The 11,972-nt window shown below is 48.3% G+C and overlaps 3 protein-coding genes across 3 annotated transcripts; all 3 read right to left on the bottom strand.

Moving 5' to 3' along the window:
- Positions 1 to 1,313: 1,313 nt before the first annotated feature.
- Positions 1,314 to 2,193, bottom strand: LOC124659513. The gene is made up of 2 exons (XM_047197380.1): positions 2,003 to 2,193; positions 1,314 to 1,912 (listed from the first exon to the last, which is right to left on the bottom strand). The coding sequence occupies exons 1-2, from the start codon at positions 2,127 to 2,129 to the stop codon at positions 1,551 to 1,553; spliced, it is 489 nt and encodes a 162-aa protein (XP_047053336.1). The 5' UTR covers positions 2,130 to 2,193; the 3' UTR covers positions 1,314 to 1,550.
- A 4,127-nt stretch (positions 2,194 to 6,320) lies between these two features.
- LOC124668549 (inactive protein RESTRICTED TEV MOVEMENT 2-like) lies at positions 6,321 to 7,519 on the bottom strand. Its single transcript, XM_047205669.1, has 2 exons — positions 7,334 to 7,519; positions 6,321 to 7,239 (listed from the first exon to the last, which is right to left on the bottom strand). The coding sequence occupies exons 1-2, from the start codon at positions 7,443 to 7,445 to the stop codon at positions 6,470 to 6,472; spliced, it is 882 nt and encodes a 293-aa protein (XP_047061625.1). The 5' UTR covers positions 7,446 to 7,519; the 3' UTR covers positions 6,321 to 6,469.
- Positions 7,520 to 8,176: 657 nt separating this feature from the next.
- Positions 8,177 to 10,461, bottom strand: LOC124660640 (mitochondrial outer membrane protein porin 3). Its single transcript, XM_047198471.1, has 6 exons — positions 10,328 to 10,461; positions 10,142 to 10,209; positions 9,485 to 9,595; positions 9,227 to 9,316; positions 8,921 to 9,129; positions 8,177 to 8,749 (listed from the first exon to the last, which is right to left on the bottom strand). The coding sequence occupies exons 1-6, from the start codon at positions 10,368 to 10,370 to the stop codon at positions 8,440 to 8,442; spliced, it is 831 nt and encodes a 276-aa protein (XP_047054427.1). The 5' UTR covers positions 10,371 to 10,461; the 3' UTR covers positions 8,177 to 8,439.
- Positions 10,462 to 11,972: the final 1,511 nt, after the last annotated feature.

Here is an 11,972-nt window from a genome sequence, read left to right as displayed (position 1 = left end):
GTACAAAGGGGCGATCATAGCTGGTGTTGGAATCTGGGACGTCGATGCCTTTCTTCTCCGGTGTTCTGAAGATATCTCCAGACTTATCCATCATGCTGCAGTCTTGGAGAAGAGTAGCCTTCGCTACTATAACCACGGCAGTGCTACTGCGAGTTTCTGGAACAAATAGAAAAAAACTTAAACACAACGATGAAACAATATCTCATGGAAAATTGATTTTTTCAAGGAAAGCGTGTGGGATGGAGACGACAGCAAGTGCTTGAACAAGGCGTGGCCAATCCCTGATGCTGGGTACAAAGGGGCGATCATAGACTGCAGCATGATGGATAAGTCTGGAGATATCTTCAGAACACCGGAGAAGAAAGGCATCGACGTCCCAGATTCCAACACCAGCTCTACATGGGTTGTACACATTGTTGTTTCACTGGTGCTGTTGACATATGGAACCGATGTCAATCACTGACGCACAATGAATGAATCAACAAGAAAGAAAACTCTTGCATCATCTCTGTACATAATCTACTTTTGACTTGACTATGAAAAATATACCCTGTAGAATCAATCTTCCCTCTATTGTATTTTTATTTTTATTTTTTCCCATCAACGTAGTCCTACCATAGACTAATGCAATCTAACCTCTATTGTATCTTATTTGGGATAAGTGATCCTATGGATTATGTGACTGAATCTGGATATATTATGATATATAATCTTTGCTTCTACGCGTGAACTACTTCAATCCAACATTAGCTTTAGGTTTTGCGAACATCAATTTCAACCCACGGGCGCGGTGTGCGCCGCGCCAACACTTCCTAGTCCTTTATAAAGGAAGCTGCTAGTGTCTTTGATTTCGTGGCCGTTAAGCACAAGAGAGGTTTATTCTTGTTGCTTGAGTAGTCATGGTCGAAGAGGGAAGCAAGCTTGGAATGTGTGCGCATGGCTAGCCAGATGATTCCAACTTCTTCACCGCCGTCGGAGCCGTAGGCGCCGAAGTGGCAAACCGTGGAGTTCCTAGCTAGCTGATCTTGTAATACAACTCCTCAAACACATAGTTCTGACATAGAAGAAATTAAAACTAAACTATATCGAGGCACCAAATGCGGCTTTATGCGAGAAGAACCAACATGCATGGATGTATACTTGAGTTAGTTCTTTATGGTCGCTGCTCTCAAATTCCATAGCTTCTCAACTGATTATTTTTTTTTGTATAAAGGACGTTTTATTATTTCAAAGCTTGTATCATGGTGACACAGTTCATAAGAGTATACGCACGGCCACACATAGCCGTACAAATCCGATAAAAGAGAGAGAGAGAAAAAAAACAATGGCGATATAAAACAGGCCATCATTGAGCACATGAGTACTGCAATGACACGGCTGATCCATGTGAAGTTGTGAACCAATTGCATCTCAGACACAATTATTCAGTAAAATGTTCATGCGCCGTCGCAGCTATAGATTGTGGTACTCTAGCTTCTCTTACACTTACGCGTAGACGCACCACGATGACTAGGCTTCAACTGTTCCATGATCTGACATGATCGATGTGCTTAGACATGCTTTGCCGACAGTAACTTGTGAGTGACGACGACGCCGAGCGCGAAGGCGGCGACGGCAGCCGCGATCACCTGCCCCCGGTCCCATTCGGATCGCTCTTTCTCCGCCTCCGTCTCCCACGCGGCCAGCTCTTTCGCTTCGTCCATCCTCGCCAGCGCCATTTCGGCAACCGGCAGTTTAGGCACGGTGAGGCAGAGCATTCTGCCGTCGAACCGGGCGGCGATCTTGTCGAAGTCCGCCGTAGGAGGCAGCTGGAGCGCCTTGTTGACCCGCACGTGTCCGGAGGGGCGCTGGCCGCGGAGGGTCAGCCTGCCGCCGGCGTCCACGAGCACCTTGAACTCGTCCTTCTTGAATCCTTCAACACCAGGTTGAGGCGCGCACGTACTTGATACAGTTAATCAACGGTTCAATCTCGCCGGGTTTAGTGAACTAGGTTGTAGATTACCTGAGAGGTCGAAGCGAATGAGATAGGTCGTGGCCCCGTCGTCCCAACGGGGTTTGAGATCCAAGTCGATGTCGCATCGGTGCCCGTCCGCCGCGGCTTTCGCTGATAACTGCGGCCAGCTCGCCATGGTCTGCTGCGCTGATCGACCGACCGAGATCTTCGATCGAGTTGCCGAAGCTGCCGTTCGTGATACTACGCGCGCAGGGATTGCCTTCCTTGCTGCTTGAAAGCCGAGCTTTAATACGTACCTGACAACCGTGCTTTAGGTGTTGTGCTCCCCTGGTTATTCCAAGCTTGTCATGTGTGTGGCCGCACAACTTTAGTTGGCGAGGCTAGGGATCTCTTCTCTGGAAAATAACATCTCCTGTCCGTCTCTTCAGCCGGTGCCTTTCATCATGCGTCCAAGTCTTCTTATTTCGGAAACTTAATCTTGGGGAATGATCCAGTATCGTACTTGATGAACAATGAAATGAAACATCATTTCTTTCTCTCTGAGTAGCATTTTTCGATATGCCCCGTTCGCTGTAGATTGACAAACTCAATAATCCCGAGCATGATGTTATTGTGCGAAGCTCTTTGCAGGGTGAGGTCTGATGCCCGCATACCTTGGCTAGTGTGCCTTTTTAAAGAAAAAAGTGGAGTATACCTTTTTAGGTAGATTTCTAATCAGGCCTAAATTCTTAGTTCACACGGAGATTGCAGTTTAGTTGGCAACCAAACAATATGTACAAATGAAATGATTCTTTTTTGTTAAGAACTAAATAAACTATCGTTCAGAGACAGGGACTTGGCCCAATTAAACATGGTCTGAGGAGAAGATCGATCTCGCCTGATGCTGAAATATGCTACGAGCAACCAATCACATCCTTACATCATGTGAAGCAACGACTGAATAGATGCAGAGGCTGACGCTCGGTACTTATGCATGTGCAACATCTCCGCCTCCGTTTCTCTTCATGGATTTCGGGTGGCCAAGGTGTTTGTATAGATCACCCAATCGATCGCTCTTCTCAAAACATCTAGGCCATGATTGATTGCTCACGAAGCCCTTTCTTGCATTGTATGGGCCAAAAACTAAACGTTTGGTAGGCTATGACGAAAAAGATTCTCTGCATAGCACGATTCTTAAAGCAACTCACATGCAAGCAAAATATGACCTAAGAAAAACTGTGGATTTGGCCGTTTCTCCGCACCAATGCTCTGGCGAGCGCGAAAGTAGGCCCCTCATGGGTGAAGGCACTCGAGCATGCGTAAGTAACATTCCACTGATCTACATCAGTTTAATCCTCCTCCGGTGGTTGATTTGAAATATGTTGTACACGAAAAAGATGCGTGTTAATGTTGCGAAACAATTCACATGAATGGTTTTTTGTTTCGTATATTTGAATGGCAATTTCATGTTCCTTTGAAGCTTTTTTTGCCAAATTTAATCAAAAATTTGGCATCCGTTCACGCGTTTCAAAATTCCTTCAAGGAATAGTGTCATCTCAGTGTCGCGCACAAATTTTGTGTTCATAATTTTCCATTTTGACATTCGTATACGAGTACATCAACATCTGCATAGTATATTGTACGAAGTTATAGATCTACTTGTTTATGGAGGTTGATACCGAAAACTTTGGAATAAAAGTAGTGCGAAATTGTGAGGTGAAGCTACTTCCCGAATGAATTTTGAAATGGCCGACAATGTGCGAAAAGTTGACAAAACTCGTCCAAAAAAGACTTAAAAATAAATACGAAACCAAGTTTGAAACACTCTATGAAATGACGAACTCGATCACAAGAATGAAATCACAATATCAATGCACATCTTTTTCATGTAAACCTTATCTTGAATCGATGAATGGTTTGACAGATAGAAGTCATTATGATTAAACTAGTTTAGTTAACCATAATCTTCCTCAACGTACAACGTACCAATCATATGGTCACTCCATTCTCCAACCGAGACCAAGTAAATTTGCTAGCATGCAATCGTAGTGCCAAAGCTAGCTCAAATCACATTTCTACGCATACAGTAACTACTGGACCAAGTTGCATGTGAGGGCACGAAAGCAGCTACCGTACACAACATTCTTTCCCCATCCTGCTATCACGCGTGAACAGTAACTGGGTGAAGCTCGTGTGTTCCCGGGTCGCTCCCGAGACCTCCCCGGCGGTGGTGCTGACCGAAGATGGCGGAGGAGTGACGCCGGAGTAGGTAAGACTAGGGGTAGTGGCGTTATGCCGGTAGTTTGGAGTAGGGCTCTGAGATTTTTGGACAGATCTTGAGCATCTTGGGATGGCGGTCAGCTGGTTTTCTGCTACGGTCGTCGGAGGAGGCGGCGGCACCTTCTTCCCCAACGATCTCCATGTATAAGGCATGCTGCTGCCTCTTGCTCTGCAGCTCTTCCGAGCTATTTTTGCTTCTCCTGGCCGGCTATGGAGGTTAAGGGGAGAAGAAGAACATCCTGGATGCTGCTGATGCTCGAGGGTAGTAGGGGCTCCTTTGCCGTCCTGGTGCTTTGGCGAGGCGCCGGTCGGTCACCGATGGAGGCCGCCGCTCCACTTCCAGGGTGGAATCGAGCTGGCGGTGCTCCCGTGGAGAGCCCCCCCCCCCCCCCAATAATCGCTTGGGTCGTGCAGCTCTTCAGTTCCTGCAGCTACTGCCTCCTCCTCCGGCCGGCCGTGGTGGCGAGGGGAGTGGGAGATGCAGTGGTTTCTGGGTGTCTGGATCTTGCAGGCGGTGGATTCGTGCTCGGGCCAGCTTTGACGCCAGCTGCTCTCCCATGTTCCTCTTGGCCGACCGTGGCGGCGAGGGAGAGGAAGTGGTTGGCAGCGAGCGGATGGCTTGGCCAAGGTGCTCAGGGGAGTTTCGGACATTCCCCTTCCCGTAGATTTTTCCTCGCTTCTCCGACCACCTCTGCCCGCCTTCACCCACCCGTGGCAGGAGTGTTGCTGGAGTGCGGGTCGCTCAACATCGACGGAGCTAGCGAGGATTCTTGCATCGGGGATTTCCGGCGCTTGGAAGCGACATCGGCGGGCATAATCTTGACGGCTGTGTGCCGTACGTCAAAGCCGGTGAGCTCCGACGTCTTTTCAACCTCCATCGGAGGCCTTCTCTTAGGTTAGCGGCCACGGGCCACGCTCAACGTCCGCACTGAAGCAAGTGGTTCTGTCCCTGCGGCGGTGCTCGGCGGCGGTACAGCCGACCTTCGGCTCGGCAGCGGAGATAGGGAGGGACCTGATTGCGTCTCAACATCTTTCAGAGGGGTCTTCTCCACATAAAATGGGGAACTGTGTGTTATTTTCTTTTTTCTTATGAGGCATCTCTAATATTGTACACCTCCACTATTTATGTTTTAATATAAAGCTTCCGGGGCCTTCGGGGCTCTCCTGGTTCAAAAAAAAAAAAAAAGGATGGGAGCAACCAAGCCCTAACGCGTGATCGGACAGATACAGCTTCAGAGGAAAATTCTTCTTTCTAGGAGATTTACCAAGTTGCTCGAGAGTGACCGGGGACTATTGATGGCTCCGATGGTAAATTCCACAACCTAACTTTACTCGATTGATAGATTTGTATACATTTTTTCTTAGCGTGACATCGAGGTTAATGAAATCCTACTAAAGCTGGGTTTGCAGGTAGGGATGGCAATAGGTACCCATGACCCACATATCTCCTGGGTAAAAACTAAATGGGAAAAAATATTACCTATGGTATTCGTAAATGGGAAAATATCATACTCATCAGGTAGGGTAGGTATGTCGTAGAACTCATACCCACATACCCATGTACCCATATAAATTAGAAGGCCACTGCAATATTTTTAAGTACTTAAGTTTCCCCTAATCACGCCTTTACGTTGCTAGGCTGAATCTCACGCTTTCCAGTCTTACAATTGCTGATAGGTTAGTGAGGATTAGTCCCCTATTTAGGATCGCTTCACCTCATGTCATATTTTTTGATCAATTTGTTGTGTTGTAAGCGCGGATATTTTTTGCCCGCGGGTATCCGTTGATCCTGCCGGGTGACGGGTATAAGAAAAACTTGTACCCATATGTTTGGGTACGGGTTTGGATACGGGTGATGGGTACGGGTATGAGATGGTTTTACCCGTAGCCGTACCCTGCGGGTACCATCCCTAGTTAGAGGGAAGAGGAAGAGTTCATATTACAATCACATAATCCCTTACACACACTCCACTCCCTTATCATTCATATGCTGCGCTTGCCAATTGGGCCTCCCTCTGTCGTTGGGGATCATCCGTTCACCTTCAGAACTTCAGGCAGGTAGCAGGTCGTGAGAGTGACAGTGTGACACTTTGTTGTGCCAGTAGGTAATACCAAATATCACACGTCGTATGTATATACACGAATACACAGTTGAAGCTTTAATGTATCCCGCCATCTATGTACGTCCATGTGTGCATGAACGCACGCACGGCGGCACGAGCGTACGCTGTACTGACATTCATGTGAGATGATTATTCAGCTCCTGGAGAAGATCCTGTGGGAGACGAAGAAGCCTAACGTGAAGGCGGCCACGGCGGTGGCGATCACCTCCTTGTTATTGCCGATGGTCTCCGCCCACTTGAGGCCCTCCTCCGTCGCCCGCTCCTTCCAATTCCAGCAGCCATTCTGCTCCCTCTCCCTCTCCGCCTCTCTCTCCGCGGCATACAGCCTCGCCCTGGCCGCCTCGATCCTCTGCTCCGCCTCACGATCGAGCTTCGCCTTGTGTTCAGCGGCCTTGGCCTTCTCGTCGTGATCATCTTCTTGTTTCATCACCTTCTCAGCCGGCGTCGCCGGCGCCTCCGGTTTGGGCTCCTCTTTCCTTCCGTCCACTTCTCTGGCAGGCGACTTCTTGCTGCTCGCTGCAGTTTGCTCCTTCGTCGCCGCCTCCTCCTTCTGCCTCCCCTGCAACCTCGCCCTCGCCGCCTCGATCAGCCGCTCCGCCTCCCGTCCAACCCTGCATTTTTTATCCGTTGGCTTGTCGGCGACATCGGCCGCGGCCTCTTTGACCTGTTCCATGGGCGTCTCCGGTGGTGGTACCGCGCTGGATGGTAGCTTGGGCACGGTGAGCATGAGAGCGCTGCCGTCGTACCGGCCGGTGATCCCGTCGAGGTCGGACGTGTGTGGCAGCTGGAACACCTTGTGCAGCCGCACGGTCCCGGCTACGCCATCAACGGGGCGGTGGCCGACGATGATGGTCAGCCGGCCGCTGGGGTCGACGTGCACCCGGAAATCCTCTTTCTTGAACCCTGCAACATGATACCATCCAAGAGAGCGGTTCAGCACCATTTATCGATCTCATTAGGTCCACTATCAATTACACGAAGGGTCTGATCTGCATACCTGGGAGGGTGAGGCGGAGAAGATAGCTTCCGTCGCCGATGACCCACTCGTACACCGGATCACAATCTGCCGCCGCGGCTTTGGCCGGCGACGATCTTTGCTTGCTCGCCATGTCTCGCGTACTACGTGCTTTGCTTCTCGCCGGAATCAAACGGTGCCTAGCTTCAGTGCGTGTGGTTTCTTAGCTTGCCGGCGATGGTACTGATCAATCTGGTCGGGGGAGCTCCCTAGTTATATATGTAGGTGCTTGGCTCAGGCTGCATGCTTGCGTTGCATGTGTGGTAAGCTAAACTATTCGAAGCTTTTCTTGCGAGGCACAAAGAAATTTTATCGTGGAGGTCTGGGTAAAGGCTAGGGATCTACATTATCTCCTCCTATACTGTAACGTGTCTTCGATTCAGTTAACTTTCGGCGTGCGCCACGGTATCGAGTTACCTACCACCCATGTCTTCATCTACGTCTCGCCAAAGCAAACTAGCTGCCCGAGGTAAATAATACTCGGGATTCTTCATTCCCATGGTTTTGCTATTGCAGTTCTCCGAAATCCACCACTTTCAGTCAACTCCGAGATGATCTGTTGTCCAAGCAAATCTTAAACTTAAACTGAAAGAGCCCACAAAGCATCTGACTGCACAGCAGTTCAGGACACAACCAATCAACATTTTTTTTTAAATCCCTGAATAACAGACATACTCATACTTCATAAATAGTTTATCCAACTTTTAGGAAAAAAAGGTTCCATGTTTTATATGTGCTTCTTAAATCAGAAGCACATCTATTTCTTATACTGAGACATACAAGTGCACGAATGCAAACGAGGACATCAAAGAATGAACACCGAGGTTAACACAACTGTAACAACCAATCTATCACATTTGAAAAGATTCACAGCAGGTCTTAATCACCAGAAATTATTAACAGGCGCTGATGATCAAAATAATAAGGTCAGCGTTAACATTTGCCTAGATAACAGATTATGTGGGCAAAAGAAGAATTCAAGAACATAATGATGCCACAAAGATGACCTGGGGCTATGTACTCCCCCCATGTTATTCCCATCAACCAAAACTGAATTTAAAAGATATGCACTATCCAAAATATGTATCTCAAGGCTTGAGCACCAATGACAAACCAACTTTCGTGCTCTTCTCAATTGCCTTTGTGTCAACCTCACCAGAGATTGTGATGAGTGACTTGGGGCGCCATTCATGCTGGACAAGGGCACTGGCCATGCCATAGTTGTTGAAGCGTGCCTTCGCGGTGGTGTGGGGATCCAACGAGTGCTGCGATCCAAATATCATTGTGCTCTCGTTCCTTGAGAAGCTGTGGGACAGCTCAGCTCCAACAGCAGCAGTGGACGAATGTAGCTTTACCAAGTGGTAGTAAGATGCAGTCAAGGTGTCACCATGGTTGTTCCTGCAGAAGATTTGGAAGGTCACCGCCACAGCAAATGCTAGTATTAGAGCAAAGAAGCAGCACACTAGGCGCCTTACAATGAGAATAATAGCCTGATGACTGACATTAACTATCAAGACTAGTAGAATTCCATATTAATATATGCCAGCTGAGTATAGAAAAGATGCTTACAGGTGGAGGGAAGCAATAAGATCCTGATTTGTGAGGCTTAATGCAGCATTGTACTTGGTGAAATTGCTAGTTGCCGTGTCGAATGAAACATCAACACCAACTGACAGTTCTTTGCTTCCAAAGACACCAGAGAGATTAACCATAGGGTTGGGATTCAGCCCAACACTTGCATTGAGACCGGCCAATTCATGCAAGTACAGGAAATCCAGCTGTTATGGCAATAAGACAAATTAACTGTTTTGCTGCAGCGATCACCATGTTGCATATTACAAGGATTAAGAAAATGGAAGAATGCGAGAAATATACCTTCCCTGACCTCTGGTCTGGAACAACCAAGCTGAGGATTGATTTCAGCCCAGGAGTTCCTAACCCATCAACTGTGACTGTCGTCAAAAGCTGGGGATGTGAAACGTTCATCAGTTGTTGTAAATTCCGATTATGGGGCATAAAAGAACAGTCAGATATACCACTCAAAGAAGAAATTTCAAGCAAAGACAGCTATGAAATTTGCACAGAGGGTTCGCGTGAGAGAGAGGAAAAAAAGGTGTAGCAAAGGCAGCTTACATCTGACTCTGAGTTTGTTTTGATATCAACTGTTAGGTTCTTGGTCTTAAGCTGGGTCTGAAGCTCACCAAAGATGGACTCGTTTAACCTTGTTCCTGCAGCTGTGATTGCCTGTAGGTAAACCAAAATCATCAAATAGAGAGCACAAATGCTGCACAGAGATACGAATACCGAAACTATATACCAATCATCTGCTCATCTCCTTCATACGCAGTGAGCAACTAATCAGCATAAAACACATAGTTGTGCTTCATGTTTATGAAACCAAAAGATGTGCAATCCAGTTGCCGTGAGTGAAAAATGATCCCTAGACAAAGATTTGGTATCCTAGTAACAAATGAGGATCCATAGCTTTCTTCCATGGTTAAAACTGAAAAGTCCACATTCGGTATATGCCGAAAGGGGCACAGATCGATACAAACAGTGGCACAGTGCCACGATGGTAATCTGCGACGGCAACAGCAGTACAGAAACCAGCGCAAAGGAGAGATCGATCGGCCTGATGCTAACATGTTGATTTGTAATGTACCTAGTAGTCGACTAATGTGGAGAAATGCAACGCAGACCGCAATTAAGATACTGCTATGGTCCTTATGAGGCCAGTAAATTGTGAAATTGCAACGGAAATGTATAGTTACTGAGGAGGAGGATACTCACAACGCCCTCCGGGGTGCATGTGGTGAGGGTGAACTTCTGGTGTGTGCAGTAGTCCCGGTACAGCAGATCTGCGCGCAACAGTCATGGCATCGTCAAGATCGGCCGGTTCTCGGCAATCGAAGAAACAATCAGCGGAAAGGAGGGAGAGAATGGCTCGAAAAAAAAGGAGGGAGAGATTCTCCGTACCTCTGGTCTTCTTGCCGATGTCCGTGTAGAGTCCAGGAGCCATGGCGGCGGGCGGAGGAGACGAGAGAGGCCGGCCTGGCGGAGGGGAGGCGAGAGCGGGAAGGGAGATCGCAGCGGCGGAGGGCGGAGGCCGCGGCGACGAGTTAAAATGGAGTCGTGGCAGATCTTGTCCCTATTTTTCGTTTTAAAAGTGTCCTGTTACTTTCTTCCTCCGATCTGGATGATTCCTGCGCTCGTGTCGCGTCGTGCATTCGCGTCGCGCGGACGAAGCAAAAGCTTAGTGGAGGGAGGGCTAGTTTTTATTTATTTATTATACTATCTCTATCCGTATACACATCTGAGATTTATTTAAATCTCCATGTTATTCACATGCTTGGGTGCATGATCTCTCGGCAGGTCTTTCGGTCCCGGCGTTGGTCCAATATCTTAATCTGTGGAATGAGCTCTCCAGTGTGCACTTGGTGGAGGACATGACCGACTCATTCACATGGATATGGACTACTTCGAAAGAGTTCTCCGTGAAGTCTGCATACTTGGCCTTTTTTGAGGGGCGTACTTTGTGGGCGTGGCACGACCCGATTTGGAAATGCAAGGCTCCTCTCAAATTCAAACTATTTGCGTGGAAAGTGGCGTGGAACCGTTGCTGGACGGGAGAACGAAGGCTTCGTCATGGCTTGACTAACGATGATTCTTGCACCTTCTGCTTGCAACACTCAGAGACTATTGACCATCTTCTTCTCCAGTGCCCTTTCTCCCGCATCATCTGGTTCGAAGTCCTGAAGGGCTTGGACCGCACCTCCCTTCTCCCGACCAATGTGGATGGCCTCCTCGAGTGGTGGCCGCGTGTGCTTGAGTCCTGGCCGACCAAGCTGAAGCCTCAAGCGCGCTCCCTCTTCTTGTTGGTTCTTAGGTCGATTTGGATTGAGCGAAACAATAGGATCTTCAAGAACAAATCTAGGTCGGAGGCTCTTCTTCTCGACGCGATTGTCGAGGAAGCGGATAGGTGCAAACTTGTGGGGTTTTTGTGAGGAGTTTATTTTTCTTCTTTGGCCTTGGCCACGTGTGTTGTAAGTGTGGAGTTTGTATTTGGTTCTTCCTCTATCTATAAAAAAAAGGCGTGCTTTCTCGCGCGTTCCTGAAAAAAAAATGTTTAGATACATTTATATTTAAAGTCATATACACTTTTTCTATCACAACTTCTATTAGAGCATCTCCAGCCATGTCCCCGGAAAGACCTTAGGACCCTTTTTTTAATTCGGATGGACGAAAACGGTCCAATCACGCTCCTGGATTCTTGTTTTCGCTTGGATTTGGGCTTTCATCTACCCAGGTCTCCCCGCCGCCGGGAGCGCTCCGGGAGTCCGTAAGAAACGAAAGCGCGGAAAACGTCGAGAAAACTTCCCGCGTGGCTGGTGGCCCTGACTTGTCGGCGAGAAAGGCCGATCGTCGTCCTCTTCGCATCGTCTTCCGCGCGCTGCAAAAGCCTGCCGCCGGTCAGTCTTCGCCGGACGCGTCGCTTCCACGCGGCGAGTTAATGCCGTCGCATCGAATTCACGCGCGGCTCCCTCTATTTATCGTGGAACTACCGCGTCTGGCCGCATTCACCACCGCCGTCTCTCTATTCACCACCAAACTTCTCTCCCCA

This window comes from Lolium rigidum, chromosome 6 (assembly GCF_022539505.1).
Source record: "Lolium rigidum isolate FL_2022 chromosome 6, APGP_CSIRO_Lrig_0.1, whole genome shotgun sequence".
NCBI classification, from domain to species: Eukaryota; Viridiplantae; Streptophyta; class Magnoliopsida; order Poales; family Poaceae; genus Lolium; species Lolium rigidum.
Note: the sequence above shows the minus strand (reverse complement) of the source record. Positions and strands in the feature narration are given on the sequence as shown.